General features: G+C 49.3%; 1 protein-coding gene across 3 annotated transcripts in view; it reads right to left on the bottom strand.

Moving 5' to 3' along the window:
* Positions 1–464: 464 nt before the first annotated feature.
* The window catches only part of LOC139763292 (uncharacterized), a 63,015-nt gene continuing 37,729 nt past the window's right edge, over positions 465–25,750 (bottom strand). For 2 of the 3 annotated variants that reach the window (XM_071689262.1, XM_071689273.1), the window contains 4 exons: positions 14,819–14,968; positions 3,947–3,980; positions 3,345–3,544; positions 465–1,676 (listed from right to left, as the gene is read on the bottom strand). In XM_071689262.1, coding sequence (XP_071545363.1) covers positions 1,653–1,676; positions 3,345–3,544; positions 3,947–3,980; positions 14,819–14,968 — 408 coding nt within the window. In that variant the 3' untranslated portion in view covers positions 465–1,652. The remainder of the gene's footprint in view (positions 1,677–3,344; positions 3,545–3,946; positions 3,981–14,818; positions 14,969–25,750) is intronic. The other variant, XR_011716096.1, reaches the window with a different exon arrangement.

The following is a 25,750-nucleotide window of genomic DNA, read 5'->3' as shown; positions in this document are numbered from 1 at the left end:
TTCGGTCGGACCTTCTCTGTCGTCGATTGGTCCTTCATGGATGGTGAGAGGCACCATGGAGGCGAGGACACCCATCACCCACCTCCTCCTCGGAGGGCGTCTCTAGCCTCCATGGGACGCTGAGAAACCCCTGCCTAGGGAGGTGACTCCCCTCGCCTCCACGCACATTGGCAACATGCCACACGTCATCTCCCGACTCTTAACACATAAAGAAGAAGAGAGAGAGGGGGAACTTAAGGCTACTACTGCTGCCACTGTACAAATAATCTTATATTATGGATACGAACGACCCATGTTCCCTCGTCTGTCCTAACCGGACTATTCCTGTACACCCAAGTTACAGTTGTGGAGGTGGATTAAGTCGTTATTCATATCACTCTTTGTTCTGCTAAGGAAGTAGAGGCTTTCACACTTCTATTATCTTGTTGTATTGGGTATTGTACATATATGGCTTTACCTGTGGAGTGTGTGTGTGTGTGTGTGTGTGTGTGTGTGTGTGTGTGTGTGTGTGTGTGTGTGTTCTAGAAGTAGTTACCTCATATCCAGGGGTTACAAAGGTAAGGTCAGAGTCTCCGGGTTGGGTTACGGTAGTGTTGTCTGGGTAAATGTACACACTCTGGGGGCACACCAGTATTGACATAGTACATCAAAGACTCTCTGGGGGTACAGCAGTACTGCCACAAGGCACCAAAGACTCTCTGGGGCGGAAGAGCACCACCCCAGTGCACCAGGGACTCTCTCTGGGGGCACAGTAACACTGCCACAGTACACTAGAGATTCTCTAGAGTCATAGTTACACTACCAGAGATGTTACACGAAAATCGTCCACATGTCATCATCATCAGAACAATTCCAGTGCGCTTCTCTGAGCACAGCACACCTCCTACGTTCTTGCCTTGTGTATACGTGGTAACCAGATGGGGCTGTGTGGGACGTGTTCAACACTACATCGTTCCGGTACAGCCCAGACATATCCACACACCTTAACAAAATATATATATATATATATATATATATATATATATATATATATATATATATATATATATATATATATATATATATATATATATATATATCCAGTAGTTTACAAACCCTCTATATACATAATACTTGCTAAATCTAAGGCTATACGTGAATATCTAGAATTCTCTCTATGTCTTGTATGTTGTATGACGCCTCACACGTGTCAGGGTTCGACTGTGCCACACTGGGACATCGCCAGCTCCACCTTCACCATCCCCAGTATCCACAGTCCTGCAGATGTGGGTAAATAATAACTTCTTTTGGACCTCACTGCTCACAACAACCTTGCCGGACGGTTAACACAAGAGCAACCATGGCAAGATGAGCACCGGTATACAAAATTCATCTAAATTTCCTTCCGATCAACTAAATGTACACTTTCATTACATGTAATGAACCTACAGTACTTGGTCATCGCCAGGCTAAAACGCCCTGGCGGAAGGAGGAGGAGGAGGGGGTGTATACAAGAGCTAAATACGATGGAGTCTAAGTTCTGCAGAAGTAGCAGACGAAGCAGGACGGAGAACGGAGGGAGGAGGAAGAGGAGGAGACCTGATGACCTCCTCGTGAAGTAAGGGAGGTCGCTGGAGTTAGACCAGCCAGGAAGTCGTGATGTCCTCCACCTCTCAGATGACGAGAGACTGGGATTCCTGGAAGACATGTGAGGAGGCCATGTTAGTGTCAGATGTTGGTTCTCATGTTCGTCAGGTATAGCACACCCTCCTGTAGAATGACACACACACAGACACACACACACACAGAGACAGACAGGGACACAGACACAGACCTTGATCTTAAGAGCTCTTTTATGATTAAGTAGTTACTATTATGACCTCCTAGTTCTGTAAATATGTAATGCCTCAATTCTGTATCTGAAAACGAAGTTCAATAAACCGTTCTTTCTTCCTATATTTATTTACGTACACACAGACACACGTCATCAGGCTGAACACTCCCAGGGGCCGACATTTAGCAGCTGCTCTATATGGTACATTCCTCTCCATAGCATCCCCAAGGGCGAGCTGAGCTGGACTACCTCCCAAAGCAAGGTTACCATCGAGGAGATAAAGACTCAGGTCATGCAAGTCACCCTTGCTTGTACACTTGTCCCACTACTCTACTGTCTCACTACACCTCCCTAGCCCACCACTCCAGGTTCTTCAGTCCACCAAGCAAGCTTCTCTCTCTGTGTCACTTTGGACGACAAGCTACGCTTTAAGGAACGACGCCAGGATCATCATCATCATCATCATCCAGGACTCTAGCTCTCGACTCCTACATCCCCCAACGACACGGAACACTTGGACCCCCTGCGTCTGAACTTGAAAAAAGGAACACTTGGACCCCTTGCATCTGAACTTAGAAAAGGAAACACTTGGACCCCCTGTGTCTGAACTTAGAAAAGGAACACTTGGACCCCTTGCATCTGAACTTAGAAAAGGAAACACTTGGACCCCCTGCGTCTGAACTTGAAAAAAGGAACACTTGGACCCCTTGCATCTGAACTTAGAAAAGGAAACACTTGGACCCCCTGCGTCTGAACTTGAAAAAAGGAACACTTGGACCCCCTGCGTCTGAACTTGAAAAAAGGAACACTTGGACCCCCCTGCGTCTGAACGTAGAAAAGGAACACTTGGACCCCCTGTGTCTGAACTTAGAAAAGGAACACTTGGACCCCTTGCATCTGAACTTAGAAAAGGAAACACTTGGACCCCCTGCGTCTGAACTTAAAAATATCTACAGAACTTTCATTCCTCTCAGTCCATCCTCTGCCTCCCTAGCCATGGTCACCCTCCCTGCCCAGCAGCAGACAACAAGGGCTACATGAAAAGGTGTAGCAACAGGATCACAAAACCACAACCAACCACTGTGAAAAGCATCAATCATCAGCAGACTTCAGCATCAATCATCAACAAATCAACAGACTTCAGCATCAATCATCAACAGACTTCAGCATCAATCATAAACATACTACCATCTTAAACTTATGTACAATCTCTCGACTTAACCTTCAACCCATTTCATACCCCTCCACTCTCCATAATTTGCATATTCAAATTGGCACATTTCCAGTCGAATGTTTATCTAATCAGTGGAATCTTATGAGTGGCTGGGGAGGGAGGGAGGGAAGGAGAGAGGGAGGGACGGAGGGAAGGAGGGAAGGAGGGAGGGAGGGAAGGGAAGAGAAGGAGGGAGACGGACCTGGACTGCGTCGTGAGCGACGGCAGGCAGGCAGGGAGGGAGGGAGAGAAGAGATGGAGACGGAGTGGCTGGGGAAGAGAGGGAGGGAGGGAGGGAGGGAAGAGATAGAGACGGACCTGGACTGCGTCGTGAGCGACGGGCACCGGGGACATGGAGGCCTCGACGGCGGTGATCAAATGGATCTCCTTGACCTCTCCCGCGGCCTCCTCCGACCCTGCCACCTCGGGGGATCTCGCAGGTTCCTCCGTGTCCTCTGGCGAGGTCTCCTTCCCGTCGGGATCTTTCCTCTCCTCCTCGGTGGAGCCTTCCTCGCCTCCTGGAAGGATTTGGCGAAACGTCAGTCAAAAAAAAAATTAAGGATCGTCCATTACTGGACTGCACGGGAATATGTTTATCTTTTCTTTTTTTTTTATGGATTTCGATAAAGAGATAAAAAGATCGACGACACAATGGGAGGCACAGTAAAGAGAAAGGATCGACTCTTTATTACGTACTGAAATTATCTTTTGTGAGGGATATTCTCACGTCAACTGTGATGGCAAAGTGCTGGCTTGACAGAGGCTAGAACGGTCCTCTCTTGTTCGAAAAGAAAAGATAGATAGATAGATAGGTAGAGATAGATAGATAGACACATAGATAGACAGAGATAGATAGATAGACAGAGACAGATAGATAGATAGATAGAGATAGAGATAGAGAGACAGAGACTAATACTCACTATCTTCCTGGACATCTTCAGTCTTCTCTGCGGGCTGAGGAAGAAAGACACACACAAAAACAAGTATAAGTATCATCACATAAGTGCATGTAAAGTACATATAAGTATCAATGTAAGTGGGAGAGGAATTGCGGCAGCGTTTATACAGAACATCACATCTCTTCCTTAAAAGTGTTCAGGACAGTATGAAGAACAAAGTGTTGTAGAACAACCTCATAATAACACAAAGAACTCATGACAACCTCGACAACAACACGTCCATAACTCGACCCGGCGACACGTCCATAACCCGACCCGGTGTTAAAAATCCTTCTCTTGAATTTTCATCCGTTTTCTATTTACTGATCACACACACACACACACACACACATACACCGTCGTCCCTCACAACACCAAGGCAGATAGCGCTGCACGCACTATTTGCGATCATACATCTTCATTATTCACGATAGCTGAAGGAGAGACAGCCAGCCAAATGTCGGACAGGCTTATCAATTTACTGCACTGATAAAATCTATGTAGCTCAAGATAGATGGACAGAATATGAAATGCCACGGCATAAATAGAATCAACTTTTTACATTCCAGGTAAAGTCGACATGAAACTTTACTGATGAAACGGTGGCCACAGTCTCACGTGACGCCCTGATGATCGTGGGGTTAAAAAGAGCCTTATTGATCGTGGGGTTAGAAGAGCTTTACTGATCGGTGGACTAATTAAGAGCATCCTTATTGATCATGAAATCAGGAGGGTCTTATTAATCGTAGAGTTAGAAGAGCCTTATTAATCGTGGGGTTAGAAGAGGCCTTATTAATCGTGGGGTTAGAAAAGGCCTTATTAATCGTGGGGTTAGAAAAGGCCTTATTAATCGTGGGGTTAGACAGAGGCCTTATTAATCGTGGGGTTAGAAATGGCCTCATTAATCGTGGGGTTAGAAGAGGCCTTATTGATCGTGGGGTTAGAAAAGGCCTTATTAATCGTGGGGTTAGAAAAGGCCTTATTAATCGTGGGGTTCGAAAAGACTTAAACTAAACTTGAGCTTCGGGTGGGCCAGTCTTACCGCAAGACATCAAACGCTGGACATCATAATCATCGCTAGAGAGACAGAGAGACACCCAGGCAGACAAGAGAGGGTCTGAAAATACGTCATTCCCAGGAGGAGGAGGTCTTATGCAAGCACCTGTTCCTTCGAGAGCTGATGGAAGGGACTGTATCCCCGTGCCTGTAACCCTTGATGGGAGGGATCTAGGCAGTGTGTGTGTGTGTGTGTGTGTGTGTGTGTAATTGATAAAAGTTAACGAGGGAAATTACATGTGTTCAGATGGTATCAATACCCGAGAGGCCCGGCTAGTAGTATGTGGGGAATATTCAGGTCACACACACACACACACACACACACACACACACACACACACACAGCAACTAACTGGTCATCAACGGTGGACATCAACAGACGTAAATCACACCGCCACTCTGACATCTTTTTCCCTCGTCTGCCACCATCGTTTGAGGGCAAGAAGATGATGTTGGCAGGAGCCAACGACCATTGACCACGACTGGGCCCACGTCACCAGACCTGTGATCAGGGGAGGACGTGACACATGACAGGTGGCGAGGAGGAGGAGCAGGAGGAGGAGGAGGAAGGAGTAGGAGGAGGAGGAGGAGGAGGAGGAGGAGGCTCTTCAAGAAGGCCTTGTCATTACGTACTTGGGCTGGTGCTGGTCCTGGAGCGGCGTGTGGGTTTACGTACGTGATATCCTCCCTCTCCCTCCCTCCTTACCCCCAAGGCAGCAAGGCACATTCTAGTGGCTTATTACGTTCAGGCTTCACACTCACACTTGACACACTCACACACGACACACTCACACACGAGACACACACTCACACACGACACACACTCACACACGACACACACACTCACACACGACACACACACGATACACTCACACACGACACACTCACACACGACACACTCACACACACACGACACACACTCACACACGACACACTCACACACGACACACACTCACACACGACACACACTCACACACGATACACTCACACACGACACACTCACACGACACACTCACACACACACACGACACACACACTCACACACACATACTCACGCCAAGTATCATGCAGGATCATGACTGTTGCACCTCCCTCCTGCAGTGTTAACCTCCAGGAAAATGGTTCTCCTTCAAAAATATACGACGCGTTGGAACACACGCTGAAGAATTCCTTCATCTTTTCTTTTTTTTTTTTCCCAGTCTCTGTGAAGACGTTTACCCCCCTCTGACTCCTCCACACACAAAAAAAGGGACTCTTTTGAATCCCCTTTTGTATCACCGTATTAGAATGAACAAGACAGATTTCTAGATTTATAAGCTATGAGATGAGTCAGTCAGCCATCAATCTCGTCCTGGTTTTCTTTGCAGGAGTTGGAGACGAGTGAGGAAAAGTTGTAGCTGTGTTATCCATCCTTACCCACATCTTTTATCTCCCATGTCTTATCTCCCTCTTTACTCCCCCCCTTTTTCGTTGGGTGATGGGGAGGCTTTAATGGGCCAGGGAGGAGGAGGGAGAGAGAGAGGTGGGAGAGAGAGGAGGGAGGAGAGACAGGGGGGAGGAGGGAGAGAGAGGAGGGAGAGACAGGGAGGAGGAGGGAGAGAGAGGTTTTGGAGGATATTGAACTCTGTAAAATGTAGAGCGACGTAACCACGGATCCGATATTCCAGTGTCGATACCAGTGTAAGACTCAGCTCCCGAAGGTGAGGTGAGGTGAGGTGAGGTGAGGTGGGGTGAGGTGAGGTGAGGGTGGGTGGAGGACACGACTGATGCATGTGTCATGCCAAGTCTTCAACGGTTGTTACATTATTACCCGTCCAGGAAGGTCATGTTCCTCGCAGATGTAAACAGCCCTGTCTCCCTGCACACACACACACACACACACACACACACACACACACACGAACGTACCCTTACACACCCGTCTAAGTATTGGCAGCATTTCAAAGCCCTAATAGGAACGCCAACGACAAATTTATACAAAAACGTCCAAAATTTAAATACAACAAACCCACAAGAACGCATGATAATAATAAAAAGATAAACACTAAAGGAACGCCTACATGAAAAATATATAAAACTAAAGGAACACCAACAAGAGAAAAATACGTAAAAATCTAAAGGAACGCGTAAAAGAAAAGGAAAAAAATCCTAAAGGAATGCTTATAAGTCTGCGAACATTTTCCTGCCCAGGGCTCAAGGATTCGTAATTAGAAGCGAGTGGGGCTGGCTTAAGGAGGTCCCAAATAACTCTAAATTACGACATCGACCACCTGGGGTTGGGGGGGCGGCGGGTGATGATTGGGGTAAGGGGGTTGGGTGGGAAGCAGGGACGACTGGGGAGGGGGGCACACTCACTCACTCACTCACTCTCACCCACCCCACCTCACTTCCTCACACCTATCTTGGGAAAGCACTGTAATGCACCGCCGATAATAAGCAGCTGTAAGGGCGAGCGCGTACCAGTAATCAATACTTGATCCCGACTTTAAGAAAAATGAAATATTTATTTTTTTTTTTTTTTTGTCTGTATTTCACGCTCTGTTAATCAACACGGTACGGCTCTTGAAGACGACGGTACGGCTCTTGAAGACGACGGTACGGCCCTTGAACACGACGGTACGGCCCTTGAACACGAGGGTATGACCCTTGAACACGACGGTACGGCTCTTGAACACGACGGTACGACCCTTGAACACGATGGTACGACCCTTGAACACGTCGGTACGGCCATTGAACACGACGGTACGGCTCTTGAACACGACGGTACGACCCTTTGAGACGACGGTACAGCTTCAATTGAAGACGACGGTACGACCCTTGAACACGATGGTACGACCCTTGAACACGTCGGTACGGCCATTGAACACGACGGTACGGCTCTTGAACACGAAGGCACGGCTCTTGAACACGACGGTACGGCCCTCAAACACGACGGTACGGCCCTTGAACACGACGGTACGGCCATTGAACACGACGGTACGGCCCTTGAACACGACGGTAAGGCCCTTGAACACGACGGTACGACCCGTGAACACGACGGTACGGCCCTTGAACACGACGGTACGGCCCTCAAACACGACGGTACGGCCCTTGAACACGACGGTACGGCCCTTGAAGACGACGGTACGACCCTTGAACACGACGGTACGGCTCTTGAACACGACGGTGCGACCCTTTGAGACGACGGTACAGCTCCAATTGAAGACGACGGTACGACCCTTGAACACGACGGTACGACCCTTGAACACGACGGTACGACCCTTTGAGACGACGGTACAGCTTCAATTAAAGACAGGTCACGCTAGCATACCCAATGGACGTACCGTCGTGCTCAAGGGTCGTTACCGTCGTGCTCTAAAGTCGTTACCGTCGTGCTCAAGGGTCGTTACCGTCGTGCTCTAAAGTCGTTACCGTCGTGCTCAAGAGTCGTTACCGTCTTCCTCTAAGGTCATTACCGTCGTGCTCTAAGGGTCGTTACCGTCGTGCTCTAAAGTCGTTACCGTCGTGCTCTAAGGGTCGTTACCGTCGTGCTCCAGAAACCAAAAGAATTCATCTACCTCTTGATTTCAGCTCCCCTGAACGTGTATTTTCCTAACAGAACGACGCCTGACTTGTTGCTTTCATCTGCCTTACGAGAACGTTATTGCTCGTTTCCCTCGGTCTGTGGTGGGGGTCGCGTGCGAGTGGCCGGAGTTAAGAAAGGCAACGGTGGGTTGTTTATCTTGTTATTTATGTGGCCAATCATGTGGTGTGTGACGTAATGAATAATTCTTTTGATTTAGAGTCATGTGGTTTACGTGAGACTATAAGATTGTGATATATATGTGTGTGTGTGTGTATATATATATATATATATATATATATATATATATATATATATATATATATATATATATATATATATATATATATATATTGTTAATGAGATGGCCTTGATTTGGGGCATTCAGTTGCCAAAGTCACCTCAGTTAACATAAAAAAGAAGACAGCAGTAAGAACCACTTCTTTGGGGCTCTCTTGCAGCGCCCAGGAAGCAATCCACGTCCGCCTGGCGGGGAACCCCGGGTCGAAGACACGTCAGGCAACGCCACACGTCACGTCTTCGTTGTGTGAGCACACGACAAACGAGGGAGGTACGTGGTGAGTGCCTTCTGTGCTGAGGAAGGAGGGAAGGTGGGGAGGGGAGGGAGGGGAGGGAGGGAGGGAGGAAGGCAGAAAGGAGGGAGGGAGGGAGGTAGGAAAGGAGGTAGAGAAGGAAGGAGGGAGGGAGGGAAGGAAGGAGGGAGAGAGGGAAGGAAGGAAGGAAGGAAGGAAGGAAGGAAGGAGGGAGGGAGGGAAGGAAGCCTTTGTGAAGGGAGGAGACTTGTTAACTGAAGTGGATTTCACGTCGGTGTCAAGTTGACGACCTCGGAGAGAGAGAGAGAGAGAGAGAGAGAGAGAGAGAGAGAGAGAGAGAGAGAGAGAGAGAGAGAGAGAGAGAGTTCTCCGCCACACACCCCTCCCCTCACGACACTCAGTACAGCCCACAGTTCTCCGAGTAAACAAGTTTACATCGATGATAAGAATTCCATTATCGACTCCCTCCCTCCACCCTCACTCCCTCCCTCCTCGACCAGGGCCTCTCCTGAGCTGGGAGGAGGAGGGACACGTCATCCCACGGGCTGGCACACGGACCCTAACCTATTCTGACCCCTTTTGAAATAGTGATGACTACATATCCACGCTGAGTTCGCCCCTATTTGATACAGTGGTGGCTGCATATCTAAACCTATTTTGCTCTCTGCAATACAGTGGTGGCTACATATCCAGAACCTATTTGGCCGTATTGAATACAGTGCTGGCTACATCACCAGACCTATTTTTCCCCATTTAACATAAGGCTGATTTAGTGATCTTAACCTATTTTGTCCTATTTAAGGTAAAGTTACCTACAGTCCTACTATTTTTTCCCCTATTTGATGCATAGCTGACCAGATACACAGACAGAATACTACCCTATCTAACATACGACTGGCAACTGATTTGACCTTATTCTGACTGATTTGACCCCTTTTCTGACCTCGTTTGTACCGTGAACCACCTCGTGTGTAAGTGGTCGTGTGCGTCACAATGTTGTTCCATCCTGTGTGTACTGTACTGTACCACGACCCATCACAGCTGGTCCATCCTCCTGCTGGGGGAGGGTGGGACATCGACCCGTGCACCGGTGCTCCCTCTCCACACCCTAGGACGCGTGTTACGGTCGCGTCTACCCAGGCAAATGTCTTTATCTCTGTCTCTCTGGACGGAGCCACGCCCTTCCTGGACGGAGCCACGCCCTTCCTGGACGGAGCCACGCCCTTCCTGGACGGAGCCACGCCCTTCCTGGACGGAGCCACGCCCTTCCTGGACGGAGCCACGCCCTTCCTGGACGGAGCCACGCCCTTCCTGGACGGAGCCACGCCCTTCCTGGACGGAGCCACGCCCTTCCTGGACGGAGCCACGCCCTTCCTGGACGGAGCCACGCCCTTCCTGGACGGAGCCACGCCCTTCCTGGACGAGGCCACACCCTTCCTGGACGGAGCCACGCCCTTCCTGGACGGAGCCACGCCCTTCCTGGACGGAGCCACGCCCTTCCTGGACGGAGCCACGCCCTTCCTGGACGGAGCCACGCCCTTCCTGGACGGAGCCACGCCCTTCCTGGACGGAGCCACGCCCTTCCTGGACGGAGCCACGCCCTTCCTGGACGGAGCCACGCCCTTCCTGGACGAGGCCACACCCTTCCTGGACGGAGCCACACCCTTCCTGGACGGAGCCACGCCCTTCCTGGACGGAGCCACGCCCTTCCTGGACGAGGCCACACCCTTCCTGGACGGAGCCACGCCCTTCCTGGACGGAGCCACGCCCTTCCTGGACGAGGCCACACCCTTCCTGGACGGAGCCACGCCCTTCCTGGACGGAGCCACGCCCTTCCTGGACGGAGCCACGCCCTTCCTGGACGGAGCCACGCCCTTCCTGGACGGAGCCACGCCCTTCCTGGACGGAGCCACGCCCTTCCTGGACGGAGCCACGCCCTTCCTGGACGAGGCCACACCCTTCCTGGACGGAGCCACGCCCTTCCTGGACGGAGCCACGCCCTTCCTGGACGGAGCCACGCCCTTCCTGGACGGAGCCACGCCCTTCCTGGACGGAGCCACGCCCTTCCTGGACGGAGCCACGCCCTTCCTGGACGGAGCCACGCCCTTCCTGGACGGAGCCACGCCCTTCCTGGACGGAGCCACGCCCTTCCTGGACGAGGCCACACCCTTCCTGGACGGAGCCACGCCCTTCCTGGACGAGGCCACACCCTTCCTGGACGGAGCCACGCCCTTCCTGGACGAGGCCACACCCTTCCTGGACGGAGCCACGCCCTTCCTGGACGGAGCCACGCCCTTCCTGGACGAGGCCACACCCTTCCTGGACGGAGCCACGCCCTTCCTGGACGGAGCCACGCCCTTCCTGGACGGAGCCACGCCCTTCCTGGACGGAGCCACGCCCTTCCTGGACGAGGCCACACCCTTCCTGGACGGAGCCACGCCCTTCCTGGACGGAGCCACGCCCTTCCTGGACGGAGCCACGCCCTTCCTGGACGGAGCCACGCCCTTCCTGGACGAGGCCACACCCTTCCTGGACGGAGCCACGCCCTTCCTGGACGAGGCCACACCCTTCCTGGACGGAGCCACGCCCTTCCTGGACGGAGCCACGCCCTTCCTGGACGGAGCCACGCCCTTCCTGGACGAGGCCACACCCTTCCTGGACGGAGCCACGCCCTTCCTGGACGGAGCCACGCCCTTCCTGGACGGAGCCACGCCCTTCCTGGACGGAGCCACGCCCTTCCTGGACGAGGCCACACCCTTCCTGGACGGAGCCACGCCCTTCCTGGACGAGGCCACACCCTTCCTGGACGGAGCCACGCCCTTCCTGGACGGAGCCACGCCCTTCCTGGACGAGGCCACACCCTTCCTGGACGGAGCCACGCCCTTCCTGGACGGAGCCACGCCCTTCCTGGACGGAGCCACGCCCTTCCTGGACGAGGCCACACCCTTCCTGGACGGAGCCACGCCCTTCCTGGACGGAGCCACGCCCTTCCTGGACGAGGCCACACCCTTCCTGGACGGAGCCACGCCCTTCCTGGACGGAGCCACGCCCTTCCTGGACGGAGCCACGCCCTTCCTGGACGGAGCCACGCCCTTCCTGGACGGAGCCACGCCCTTCCTGGACGAGGCCACACCCTTCCTGGACGGAGCCACGCCCTTCCTGGACGAGGCCACACCCTTCCTGGACGGAGCCACGCCCTTCCTGGACGAGGCCACACCCTTCCTGAATGGGGCCACGCCCTCCTTACATGAGACCACACCCTCTCCCTGGACGAGGACACACCCCTCACTGGACGAGACTACACACCTATCAAGATGAGGTCACACCCTTCCTGGACGAGGCCACACCCTTCCTGGACGGAGCCACGCCCTTCCTGGACGGAGCCACGCCCTTCCTGGACGGAGCCACGCCCTTCCTGGACGGAGCCACGCCCTTCCTGGACGGAGCCACGCCCTTCCTGGACGAGGCCACACCCTTCCTGGACGAGGCCACACCCTTCCTGGACGGAGCCACGCCCTTCCTGGACGAGGCCACACCCTTCCTGGACGGAGCCACGCCCTTCCTGGACGGAGCCACGCCCTTCCTGGACGAGGCCACACCCTTCCTGGACGGAGCCACGCCCTTCCTGGACGGAGCCACGCCCTTCCTGGACGGAGCCACGCCCTTCCTGGACGGAGCCACGCCCTTCCTGGACGGAGCCACGCCCTTCCTGGACGAGGCCACACCCTTCCTGGACGGAGCCACGCCCTTCCTGGACGGAGCCACGCCCTTCCTGGACGGAGCCACGCCCTTCCTGGACGAGGCCACACCCTTCCTGGACGGAGCCACGCCCTTCCTGGACGGAGCCACGCCCTTCCTGGACGGAGCCACGCCCTTCCTGGACGAGGCCACACCCTTCCTGGACGGAGCCACGCCCTTCCTGGACGGAGCCACGCCCTTCCTGGACGGAGCCACGCCCTTCCTGGACGAGGCCACACCCTTCCTGGACGGAGCCACGCCCTTCCTGGACGAGGCCACACCCTTCCTGGACGGAGCCACGCCCTTCCTGGACGAGGCCACACCCTTCCTGGACGGAGCCACGCCCTTCCTGGACGGAGCCACGCCCTTCCTGGACGGAGCCACGCCCTTCCTGGACGGAGCCACGCCCTTCCTGGACGGAGCCACGCCCTTCCTGGACGGAGCCACGCCCTTCCTGGACGAGGCCACACCCTTCCTGGACGGAGCCACGCCCTTCCTGGACGAGGCCACACCCTTCCTGGACGGAGCCACGCCCTTCCTGGACGGAGCCACGCCCTTCCTGGACGGAGCCACGCCCTTCCTGGACGGAGCCACGCCCTTCCTGGACGGAGCCACGCCCTTCCTGGACGGAGCCACGCCCTTCCTGGACGGAGCCACGCCCTTCCTGGACGAGGCCACACCCTTCCTGGACGGAGCCACGCCCTTCCTGGACGGAGCCACGCCCTTCCTGGACGGAGCCACGCCCTTCCTGGACGGAGCCACGCCCTTCCTGGACGGAGCCACGCCCTTCCTGGACGGAGCCACGCCCTTCCTGGACGGAGCCACGCCCTTCCTGGACGGAGCCACGCCCTTCCTGGACGGAGCCACGCCCTTCCTGGACGGAGCCACGCCCTTCCTGGACGAGGCCACACCCTTCCTGGACGGAGCCACGCCCTTCCTGGACGAGGCCACACCCTTCCTGGACGGAGCCACGCCCTTCCTGGACGGAGCCACGCCCTTCCTGGACGAGGCCACACCCTTCCTGGACGGAGCCACGCCCTTCCTGGATGAGGTCACACCCTTCCTGGACGGAGCCACGCCCTTCCTGGACGGAGCCACGCCCTTCCTGGACGAGGCCACACCCTTCCTGAATGGGGCCACGCCCTTCTTACATGAGACCACACCCTCTCCCTGGACGAGACCACACCCCAACCAGGATGGGGGGGTCCACACCCTCTCCCCCGGATCGTTACCATTTGAGGGGTTCTCCGATACTGGGTCGACTGTGAATAACTCATAGAATTGTTAACGTGTCCCAGTCCAGGCTGCTTGTAAAGTTTACACACACACACACACACACACACACACACACACACATCTACTTACCCTGTTTGCCTTGTGTCTGTATGTAAACAGACAAAAAATATATAAACACTGAGTCGTGTGTGAGGATAAGATTAAATGTGAAGTACGAAGCATTATTCTGGAGGTATGTTATCAGGACCCGTGTTGTGAGTTGGGGTGGTGAGCAAGACGTGTCCCAAGACATGATGTCTCAGGTCCTACGTTGTCTTAGGTCCCATGTTGTCTCAGGAACTATGTTGTCTCAGGTCCCATGTTGTTTCAGGTCCCATGTTGCCTCAGGAACTATGTTGTCTCAGGTCCCATGTTGTTTCAGGTCCCATGTTGCCTCAGGAACTATGTTGTCTCAGGTCCCATGTTGTTTCAGGTCCCATGTTGCCTCAGGAACTATGTTGTCTCAGGTCCCATGTTGTCTCAGGAACTATGTTGTCTACAGCACCGTAGGCAATCAGACCCTGTGTCCCTGCCCATGGCGACCTCTAGTGCGTCCTGCCTCTCCCAGCCCCTACAGGTGTGTGTGTGTGTGTGTGTGTGTGTGAGTGTGTGTGTGTGTGTGTGTGTGTGTGTGTGTGTGAGTGTGTGTGTGTTTCCCCTCATCCTTACCTTCAGGAAGGAGGGGCAGGAGGAGGCAGCTATCCTGTTGATCCTGTCCTCCTCAGCCTGCTCCTCCTGCGCCACCTCCAGCACCGCCTCCTGCATCGTCCGTCTCACCAAGGCGGCCACCAGCACGTCCTCCTCGTCATCTGCGTCCAGCTGTGGGGCAAAAAGAGAGCAGACGGGCGTTAGCCTCCTCCAGCAGGGACGCAAACCAAGAGGTGGGGGACACCCCCATAAACATAACCTCCTCGCCTTACACATAAGATCTCCTCACTTCGAAGACTCCCTCCTTCTTCAGGAGCTCGAAGGCTGCGCTACTTCAGGTGACTACATCAGAAGTGGATTATTAGTTATGACACTAGGAGCCTCGTGACGCTGCTGTACCTCTTGGCCGTTCCTGAAATGACGGAGGGAAGAAGAAGAAGAAGAAGAAGAAGAAGAAGAAGAAGAAGAAGAAGAAGAGGGAAGAGGAGGAAGACGAAGAAGAGGAGGTGGGGAGAAGAAGAGGGATAACAAATACCATATTCAGGCAGGAAGTATTTTTAGAACACCCACAGGAATACTCAGGAGGTAATGTAATCTGTCGTGTGATCCGTAACATACAGTTTCCCATCGCCCGATATATCAAGGTCCCGTGTGGCCGGGCCGCTACCCACACACCGATCTGCACTTGTGGGTCACGAGACGGGAAGGGGAAGGGGCTCGAAGTCACATCTGTGTCAATCAACGAGCTGGGACACTTCGGGGAAGCGCCTAGGTCCATATTTCATGAACTGCTGCTTTAAGCTCCTGACGATGTTCACCTGGCATACAGGAACCTCCTCCTCCTCCTCCCTCACCACACCCGCGCGCGCCTGCTCAAGTGGGCCAAAGCATCGTCAATAATGAAGAACTTCTCCTCCAAGTTCCTCGGGGAAGGAGGTCTTCCCCTGACATTCACAACAATGCACTTGACATTTTAACTGACCTGGCTGTGTGTATCCTCAGGAGTCGACGTGCATACACGCTTCTCTCATCCTTAGGGCGGTGTTGACTGTGGGGCACAGAGGGCGTGGTGTGTGTGTGTGTGTGTGTGTGTGTGTGTGTGTGTGTGTGTGTGTTGGGGGAGGGGTAAGGGGATTACTTGATGCTAAAGTTTCGTCGCAAATTAGATGTTCTTTCATGAAACTTTCTCTCTCTCTTTCTTGTAATCGATACGAACTGACCTCCAGCAGGTGTTCCCAATTCTTCAGGAGAGTCGTAAAGAAGTAATAGCTTAGGTAACCCGGCGCTACACTGGAGACGAAAAAAAAAAGAAGATAAACGGCTGCATGAATTCTGAACCTATGAACCTTGAAAGGGGGGTTCTTATTGGCCTTCAAGGACAGGATCTAACACCCTTTAAGCATGTCTGCGATTCTGAGGTACCTTTATCGTAACTTCAAGGCCAGCGTTCGTGTACCTTAAAAATCCTTGCCCAGATTCTGAAGTGCTGGAGTACCTGCATCCAAAACATGAGGCTTCTAACTGCGCAGAGGGAAAACGTGTGTCCAACCTCAATCCAAGCAAGGTGTATGATTTTAACTTAATAATTCGCTTATCAAACAAGATTTTACGGACACATGCCAGGGGCGTCACTAAGTCGACCAACACAAGGCTTGGAGAGTCGTAACTTAACGCATGATAACCACAGAGACTAGCGCTAATCTAATGATGAAATATATCGACTAACAATATCCAAGAGATGTCTACGGCCATATTATGATCTTTCTCTGGGCTTCTATAACGACTAAGGATTGCTGGCTTATCGTCTGGTGAACTGGGAAGCGAACTCGGATCCTACACACCTCGGTAAAGGGTTTTCAATTCGTTCTTTCATTATGTACAACGGGATCAGAAATGTGAGAACATTTCAACCCACTCTGTGTGAGACGAGGATCTCAAAAACTTTGCTCATTCCGTGTGAGATACGCTTTTCGTAAATGCTAAAGTTGGCTCTCGTAAAAAATACGTCAGTAAGGGTTCCTTAAAGTAATCATGATTTGCGACGCTTCCTCGACGCAATTACAATGAAAAAAAGAAACCGACCTGCCATAACTCGCTTGCCATATTGATCCCATCTTGGTCCAAGTCACACATATTTTACGATCTATTTACCAGGAAAAGCTTCAGAGTTTGTGGTAGATCGATAGATCGTAAAGAAAGTGTTGGGGAGAGTGATGTAAACTCTCTCTGAGACCACACGACATCGTCGCTTTGAAATAGTGGCCACTGATGTTTCGAGAATTGGTTCCTACATGCCTCTGGCGAGGTAGCTAGAAATCCTCCCCCTCCTGTTTTTACATTTCCAAAAGAAGGAACAGAGAAGGGGGCCAGGTGAGGATTTTTTTTTCTCCCCCCCTCTAAGGCTCAGTCCTCTGTTCTTAACGCTACCTCGCTAACGCGGGAAATGGTGAATTTGACCAACACCAACGCCGCTAGACAGGACTAGACACATAGAAAATTGATCTATGTTTTGCCAGTGTTTATAGATGTGGTATGTTTACTACATCTGGAGGTGTACACAAATATAACTATAAGAATTTTCTGATGACTATTAGTATGAATTGTATTTATTTTTTGTCTGTTATAGTTCGGTTTGAACTCTAGTTACCTCAAATATTTAGCTATGACTTTCCATTATCATTATGATTATTAGTGTGTATTAGATATCAGTGTGCTTTGCATAAAGAAATCGAATTAATTCTGACTTCCAGCACAGTGGTGTTTTGTCGGTGACGTAATTGAGTCCAGCCTCAAGATCCAGTTTCTTGACTAACGCTCAGTGTGGGACAGTGTCAAATTCTTTCAGGTGTGGGAGAGTGTCAAACGCTTTCAAGTGTGGGACAGTGTCAAATGCTTTCAAGTGTGGGACAGTGTCAAATGCTTTCAAGTGTGGGACAGTGTCAAATGCTTTCAAGTGTGGGACAGTGTCAAATGCTTTCAAGTGTGGGACAGTGTCAAATGCTTTCAGCCACTCCAAATACACACAAACATCCCAACCTTTTTCTGTTGTCTACTAAAAGCCGGGGCTTACCCTCTCTCCAGAAGAATATGAGGAAGAAGAAAAGAAGAAGAAGAAGAAGAAGAAGAAGAAGAAGAAGAAGAAAGAAGAGTAATAATGATGATAACATTAATAATAATAATAATGATAATATAAATATTAATAATAATAATAATAATAATAATAATAATAATAATAATAATAATGATTATAATAATAACAATAATAATAATAACAACTACAACAACAACAACAATAATAATAATAACAATAATTATGATAATAATAATAATAATAATAATAATAATAATAATAATAATAATAATAATAATAATGATTATAATATTAATAATACACAAGCCAGTGTACGCACACAAGACAGTGTTATCACTTCTTATATATACACACATCCTGTGCATAATGTCCTTGAGAGATTTGGTCAATATAAGTCTCTCGTGTCACTAACACCTACACAATATCTAAAGTTTTAGTCACTGACCTTATCACTGGCAAGGGTGTAATAAATCAATGCCTCACGGCTGATAATGGTGATCTACGATAAAGTTTTTATGTCTAACCTTATATAAAACATTTACAAATATCCTATCTGGTCAAAGTAATTCACAATATAGACTTATTCACTAAGCTTACATAAAACATTCATCAATATCACATCCAGTAACAGTAATTAATAATATAGACTTATTCTCTAACCTTATATAAAACATTTATCAATATCCCATTTGTAAATAGTAATTTACAATATAGACCTATTCTCTAACCTTATATAAAACAGTTGTCAATATCCCACATGGTAAACTAATTTACAATATAGACTTATTTTCTAACCTTATATAAAACGTTTATGAATATCCTTGTCTGATATTGATCACAACACGAAATTGTTTACGAAATTCTCCAAATTACGTGATCTGGGATCATAGCATTGTTAGCTCGTACGCGCACTTCATCCAGACATTATACCAATCCTTGAAGTACATGCTGGAACGCTGATGGCGCCAGATTTCCCAAAAAAAATCATCCTTGAGTTACGTCAAAACGTCCAGCTTATCACGGAACTTCAAAGTTCTTCGTACAAGTTCGAGAGAACCAATATCTTCCCCCTTTGGCTAACCGATACATCAAATTCTTTCAGGGAATTCCACCTCGCATGAACGTGAACTCAATACCTGTGAATAATTCTGACATTACGAGACCGCCTTCAACTACTTTCCGGGATACACACACACACACACACACACACAACGCTTGAGTTCTTCTTCGACGTCGTCTACACACACTAAAGTCGGGGTATTGTGTGACACCAGTGAGGCCCTGTGTGCTTCCAAGCGCTTCCGGGGTGTGAGTCCAGCAATGCGGAAGCGAGAGCAAAGGTTAGAGAGGCTTTGGGACCTCTTCCTCAGCAGTCGGGAGGGAGAGGGAGACACACACACACACACACGAAGTATCATCCACACCAAGACGAAAATGATGGGTTGAGGATCACGTCCATGATAGACTCCGAGTCGTGAGGTGACTTCGAGGTCGAAATGATAACATAATGGGTGTAATTCACACGCAGGAGACGCCAGGGTTTACTCCTGCAGAAGACGACACGGGTCACTCCTGCAGGAGACGCCAGGGACGGTCACTCCTGCAGGAGACGCCAGGGTTTACTCCTGCAGGAGACGCCACGGGTCACTCCTGCAGGAGACGCCAGGGGTCACTCCTGCAGGAGACGCCAGGGTCGGTTACTCCTGCAGGAGACGCCAGCGGTCACTCCTGCAGGAGACGCCAGCGGACACTCACTCCTGCCTCCGAGGTCAAACGGGGTGGACACCCAGATGGCACTGTGACAGTGACCCTCTGGAGCAGTTGGGTCACTGCTGCTGCTACTGCGTGTGTGTGTGTGTGTGTGTGTGTGTGTGTGTGTGTGTGTGTCACTGGCCCAGGCACTGCTAACTAAACGGACGCGGTGCTTCTTCCTGTTCCTCATAACACCATCGTAGTTCAAGGGTTCCACACACACACACACACACCACCACCACCACACCACAACCCCCTTGTATTGAGAAATGCCTTGTGCTTTGTTCTTCAAGGCTGGGAAATCATGGAAGGTATGGCTCTGACGGAGTCCACATGGAATTATGGTAGTTCAGAGTGTCACACACACACACACACACACACACACACACACACACAATAGTCGCCAAGTCTTCCTCATCTCCCACGCCAAAGTCGACATCACTCGCTCACAGTGATCAATTAATCCAGCTTGAGCTGAAGATCGTCACCAGAGCCATGATCCAGCCTTAGTTGAGGATCCCAAAGCCATCAGGACCCCGAAGCCACACTTCCCAGGGTGTAAGGAACCTTCCTATATATAGGATCTTCCACCACGTACGTCCATGAGGGAAATCCTACGATCTTAATACGACCGAACTAAGGATACTATGGCCCAACTAAGGACACTATGACCCAGCTAAGGACACTATGGCCCAACTAAGGACACTATGACCCAGCTAAGGACACTATGACCCAGCTAAGGACCCCTAGGAACCCGTAATCACTAGTGTTGGGTCTATGTAACGATCGTTTCAGCTGTGGATGACGCCATCCGGTAACCAGACACATACACCTGGCTGTGTTCAATGATACGATCAGAAACACGGAAAATGCTCTTGACCAGCCATCGCCTCTTCCTGGCCATCCTAGGACAATACAAGTCACAGGGGCAATACAGTGGCACGCCACAGTTCCGCGAATGTCCTGCGTTCTGTGTAACTGACCTTAACAAGCTCGACCTTCTCCCAGCTGTCAATTAGAATGTCACTGGGTTAGAGAAAAATGCTGCCACCTCGTTAGCCAATTCGCAAGGATGAAACATAAATAAATGAATGAATAAATACAAGATATAAATTCCCAGGAAGCTTATTGACCTTTATGGATTCCAGTAACCTGCCCTGAACTTTTTAGAATGACCGGAAAACAGTGTAAGAACTTTATGAGTTACTGATGTAACATCAATATGTATACCTCGCCGACGCGGGAAACGGCAATCAAGTATTTTATATATATATATATATATATATATATATATATATATATATATATATATATATATATATATATATATATATATATATATATATATATATATATATATATATATATATATATCACACTCGTGTTGATGACAATAATTCTAAGTGTTTCATTTCTCGTTCCCTGTGTTCTATCCTATGCACGATTCACAGAAGCTCGGAACCAGGAACCAGTGGGTCAGTGAATGATGTTCCCAGTGACTCAAGTTGCCAGCGACTGATCTAGCGAGCGACTAACCTTCCCAGCTCCTGACCTTCTCAGCTCCTGACCTTAAAAGCAGAAGAAGGTATATGGATTTAAAATGCCTGGCTACACTCATTCTCTCACACATTCTTAGTGTTGATATCTGTGTTGCTTACGTCATGGGAAATAAGTGAGTTACGATAGTATTTCTGTTAATCAAACACCTTGTGTGTGTGTGTGTGTGTGTGTGTGTGTGTGTGTGTGTGTGTGTGTGTGTGTGTGTGTGTGTGTGTGTATGTATTCCTATCTATGTACTTATCTATGTACATTGAAGAGTAATGAGATAGTACATATATGTAGGGTTAAGAGACGGGGCGACATGAGTGTACAACTCTCTCTCTCACTCCTTCCGTAACACAGAAACAGTAATTACACAGAGACAGACAGACAGACAGAGACAGGTACACACACACACACACACACACACACACACACACACAGGTATGATAAAGAGGGGAGCGGGGGTAGCAAGGGGTGGGGTCGAGTGTGCTGGGGGAGGAGGAGGTGACGTATGGGAGAAGGGGAGGGTGAGGGAGGGGGAGGGGGAGGGGGTTGTTGTTGTTGTTGTTGTTGTTGTTGTTGTTGTTGTTGTTGTTGTTGTGTGGTGGTGTCACCAGACGTCAGGTAAGAGGCTGGTCCTGGTAGTGGCACCTGCTGGGGGTTTCTCAAGGCTGGCCCACTCCACCCAGCTGGTGAGGTGCAGGGCCCTCACCAACTGGCCAGGAATGTGTGTGTGTGTGTGTGTGTGTGTGTGTGTGTGTGTAATTGGCTAATCTGTACAGTAATGGCTCGGGGTTCTCCACTCGGGTGTGCATTTATGTATTTACGTATGTATATGTGTGTGCGATCATCATCATCATTTGTCTGTTAAGTGGGGGGGGGGGGGAGAGTTCTACTCCCCCTGGTGACCTAATTGGGTGGTTAGGTTGGGGTCGGTTGGGTCTAGGTGTCTGTCAACTGCCAGGGGTCATTAAGGCCGCCAAGGTCAAGCTAACTACATCCAACCATTGACGAATCTTCAACACCTTCTTCAGGTGTTAAGGATGATTCTAAGACTACATATGCACTCGACATATACATATATGACCCCTGTTGCCTCATATATATATATATATATATATATATATATATATATATATATATATATATATATATATATATATATATATATATATATATATATATATATATATCCCATGTTTTAACCTTATGCATAAACACATACATACACATCCCAGCTTATCCCAGGTACCCACTCACTGACCAATCCCAAAGGGGAGTATGAGCACCTGGGTTGGGTGTGAGAGAACTGAGCTATCCGGGATTCGAATTCGGCCCCATTAGACTGATGGCTCACATGACGATTCTGCTTCTTCACCAACCACCTCTGTGGTACTAGTGTCAAATGCTTTCTGGTAGTCTAGGAACACAATATCCACCCAACTGTCTCTTGTGCCTCGCATAGAGCTCACTTTCTCGTAGAAATGGTGGAGATCTGTCACATATAGAGCTCACTTTCTCGTAGAAATGGTGGAGATCTGTCACATATAGAGCTCACTTTCTCGTAGAAATGGTGATCTGTCACATATGACCATTTGGTTCCTGAGTTTGTGTTTTCTCTCTTCTCACGGCTTGAAAGTCGTCCCTAGGCAAGGATTCGAGGTGTGATTTCTGGGTATGTTTATTATTGTTTGCGAAGCTACGCTCGTCAGAGAGCGTGTGTCGTCTGGCGAAATGTCCTCCACCTTCTCTCTTAAAGATGAGCACGACAATCATATTCCCTTCCATTCTCTTGGCACAATACCTTTTCCCTAGTGACATACTGAAGAATGTGTGTGTGTGTGTGTGTGTGTGTGTGTGTGTGTGTGTGTGTGTGTGTGTGGACTCCAATCCACATATCAAATGCAACAACACTCACAAAGAGATCTAACTACACCTTCTGTATATGATAAAAAAAAACAAAACACCATCAGCGACATGAGCACTATAACACAAGAACATGCCCTATACTCTTTCTCTCTCTATATATATATAAATTAGTATATCCCTATATACCAAATGGTACGTGGTTATAAAACCCTTGGTTCTATGTAATCAAACCTTCCCTAATACCGCGCAAGAATGTCTGGCCCAATACTTTCGCTCGCCCCACGACTCACAACCAAAGGGGAAAACGCCCGATATCCACTGAAATATTCAGACGACACAGGCTACGCATATTCCAAGTAATTGTACGAAATTAGCATAAAAAATAGACTTCAGGGGATTACACAGAGCATAGAGAAGTTGTGTGATGTAGGATTTCTGTGTATGGCGAGCTAATCCACGCTGAGTGGCCCTTTCTATTTGCTGATGGACAGTGAATTATATATATATATATATATATATATATATATATATATATATATATATATATATATATATATATATATATATATATATATATATATATATATGCACAATCACTACTGGTGAAGATGAAGTGAACGTTATATATATATATATATATATATATATATATATATATATATATATATATATATATATATATATATATATATATATATATATATATATATATATATATTCTATTTTATTATCAAACTTTGTCGCTGTCTCCCGCGTTAGCGAGGTGGCGCAAGGAAACAGACGAAAGAATGGCCCAACCCACCCACATACACACATATATATATATATATAAACGCCCACACACGCACATACACATACCTATACATTTCGACGTATACATACATATACATACACATACATATACATATATACACATGCACATATTCATACATGCTGCCTTCATCCATTCCTGCCAAGAGAAATGAGTGGGAGAGGAGGTGACCTTAGTGGAAATATATTGACCAAATTAACGTCATCTGTTCACGTCAGAGTGTGGAAGCAATTAGCATGTCTAGTGCCTTCATCAGTCTAATTACCATCTAAATTATTAATCGGGATCTGCTCTCTGCTCTGACGTGTTTACTTGCATATCTACTGTATATTATCATTATTATTGTTATCATTATTATTATTATCATTATTATCATTATCATTATTAATATCATTATTATTATTATCATTATCATTAATATCATTATTATTACAATGATAATAATAATAATAATTATTATCATTATCATTATTATTATCACTATTACTATTACTATCACTATAATTATCATTATTATCATTATCATTATTATCATTATCATTATTATCATCATCATCATTCCTATCATTATCATCATTTCTGGGTTGAATGTGGCTGGGCTTCAACTGTTTTTCAATTTACATTCTTATGTTCAAATCTGACATGATTTGGGGAAGCTTCACCCCTTGAGCAGGACCCGTACTAACCCTTGAGCAGGACCCGTACTAACCCTTAAGCAGGACCCGTACTAACCCTTGAGCAGGACCCGTGCTAACCCTTGAGCAGGACCCGTACTAACCCTTGAGCAGGACCCGTACTAACCCTTAAGCAGGACCCGTACTAACCCTTGAGCAGGACCCGTGCTAACCCTTAAGCAGGACCCGTACTAACCCTTGAGCAGGACCCGTACTAACCCTTAAGCAGGACCCGTACTAACCCTTGAGCAGGACCCGTACTAACCCTTAAGCAGGATCCGTACTAACCCTTGAGCAGGACCCGTGCTAACCCTTGAGCAGGACCCGTACTAACCCTTGAGCAGGACCCGTACTAACCCTTGAGCAGGACCCGTACTAACCCTTAAGCAGGACCCGTACTAACCCTTGAGCAGGACCCGTACTAACCCTTGAGCAGGACCCGTACTAACCCTTGAGCAGGACCCGTACTAACCCTTAAGCAGGACCCGTACTAACCCTTGAGCAGGACCCGTGCTAACCCTTGAGCAGGACCCGTACTAACCCTTGAGCAGGACCCGTACTAACCCTTAAGCAGGACCCGTACTAACCCTTGAGCAGGACCCGTACTAACCCTTGAGCAGGACCCGTACTAACCCTTGAGCAGGACCCGTACTAACCCTTGAGCAGGACCCGTGCTAACCCTTGAGCAGGACCCGTACTAACCCTTGAGCAGAACCCGTACTAACCCTTGAGCAGGACCCGTACTAACCCTTGAGCAGGACCCGTACTAACCCTTGAGCAGGACCCGTACTAACCCTTGAGCAGGACCCGTACTAACCCTTGAGCAGGACCCGTACTAACCCTTGAGCAGGAAACGCACTAACCCTTGAGCAGGACCCGTACTAACCCTTGAGCAGAACCCGTACTAACCCTTGAGCAGGACCCGTACTAACCCTTGAGCAGGACCCGCACTAACCCTTGAGCAGGACCCGTGCTAACCCTTGAGCAGGACCCGTACTAACCCTTGAGCAGGACCCGTACTAACCCTTGAGCAGGACCCGTACTAACCCTTGAGCAGGACCCGTACTAACTCTTGAGCAGGACCCGTAACTAACTTCAAGACATTAAAAGTAATTAACTTCATGATAACCCACAGGTCAGGTCAGGTCAGGTCAGGTCAGGTCTGTGTACGTAGGTACAAATTTCCCTTCATGATAACAAGACGATAACCTCCC

The sequence above is a fragment of the Panulirus ornatus genome, chromosome 3 (genome assembly GCF_036320965.1).
Source record: "Panulirus ornatus isolate Po-2019 chromosome 3, ASM3632096v1, whole genome shotgun sequence".
Classification (NCBI taxonomy): Eukaryota; Metazoa; Arthropoda; class Malacostraca; order Decapoda; family Palinuridae; genus Panulirus; species Panulirus ornatus.
This window is presented reverse-complemented; position numbering and strand designations above follow the sequence as displayed.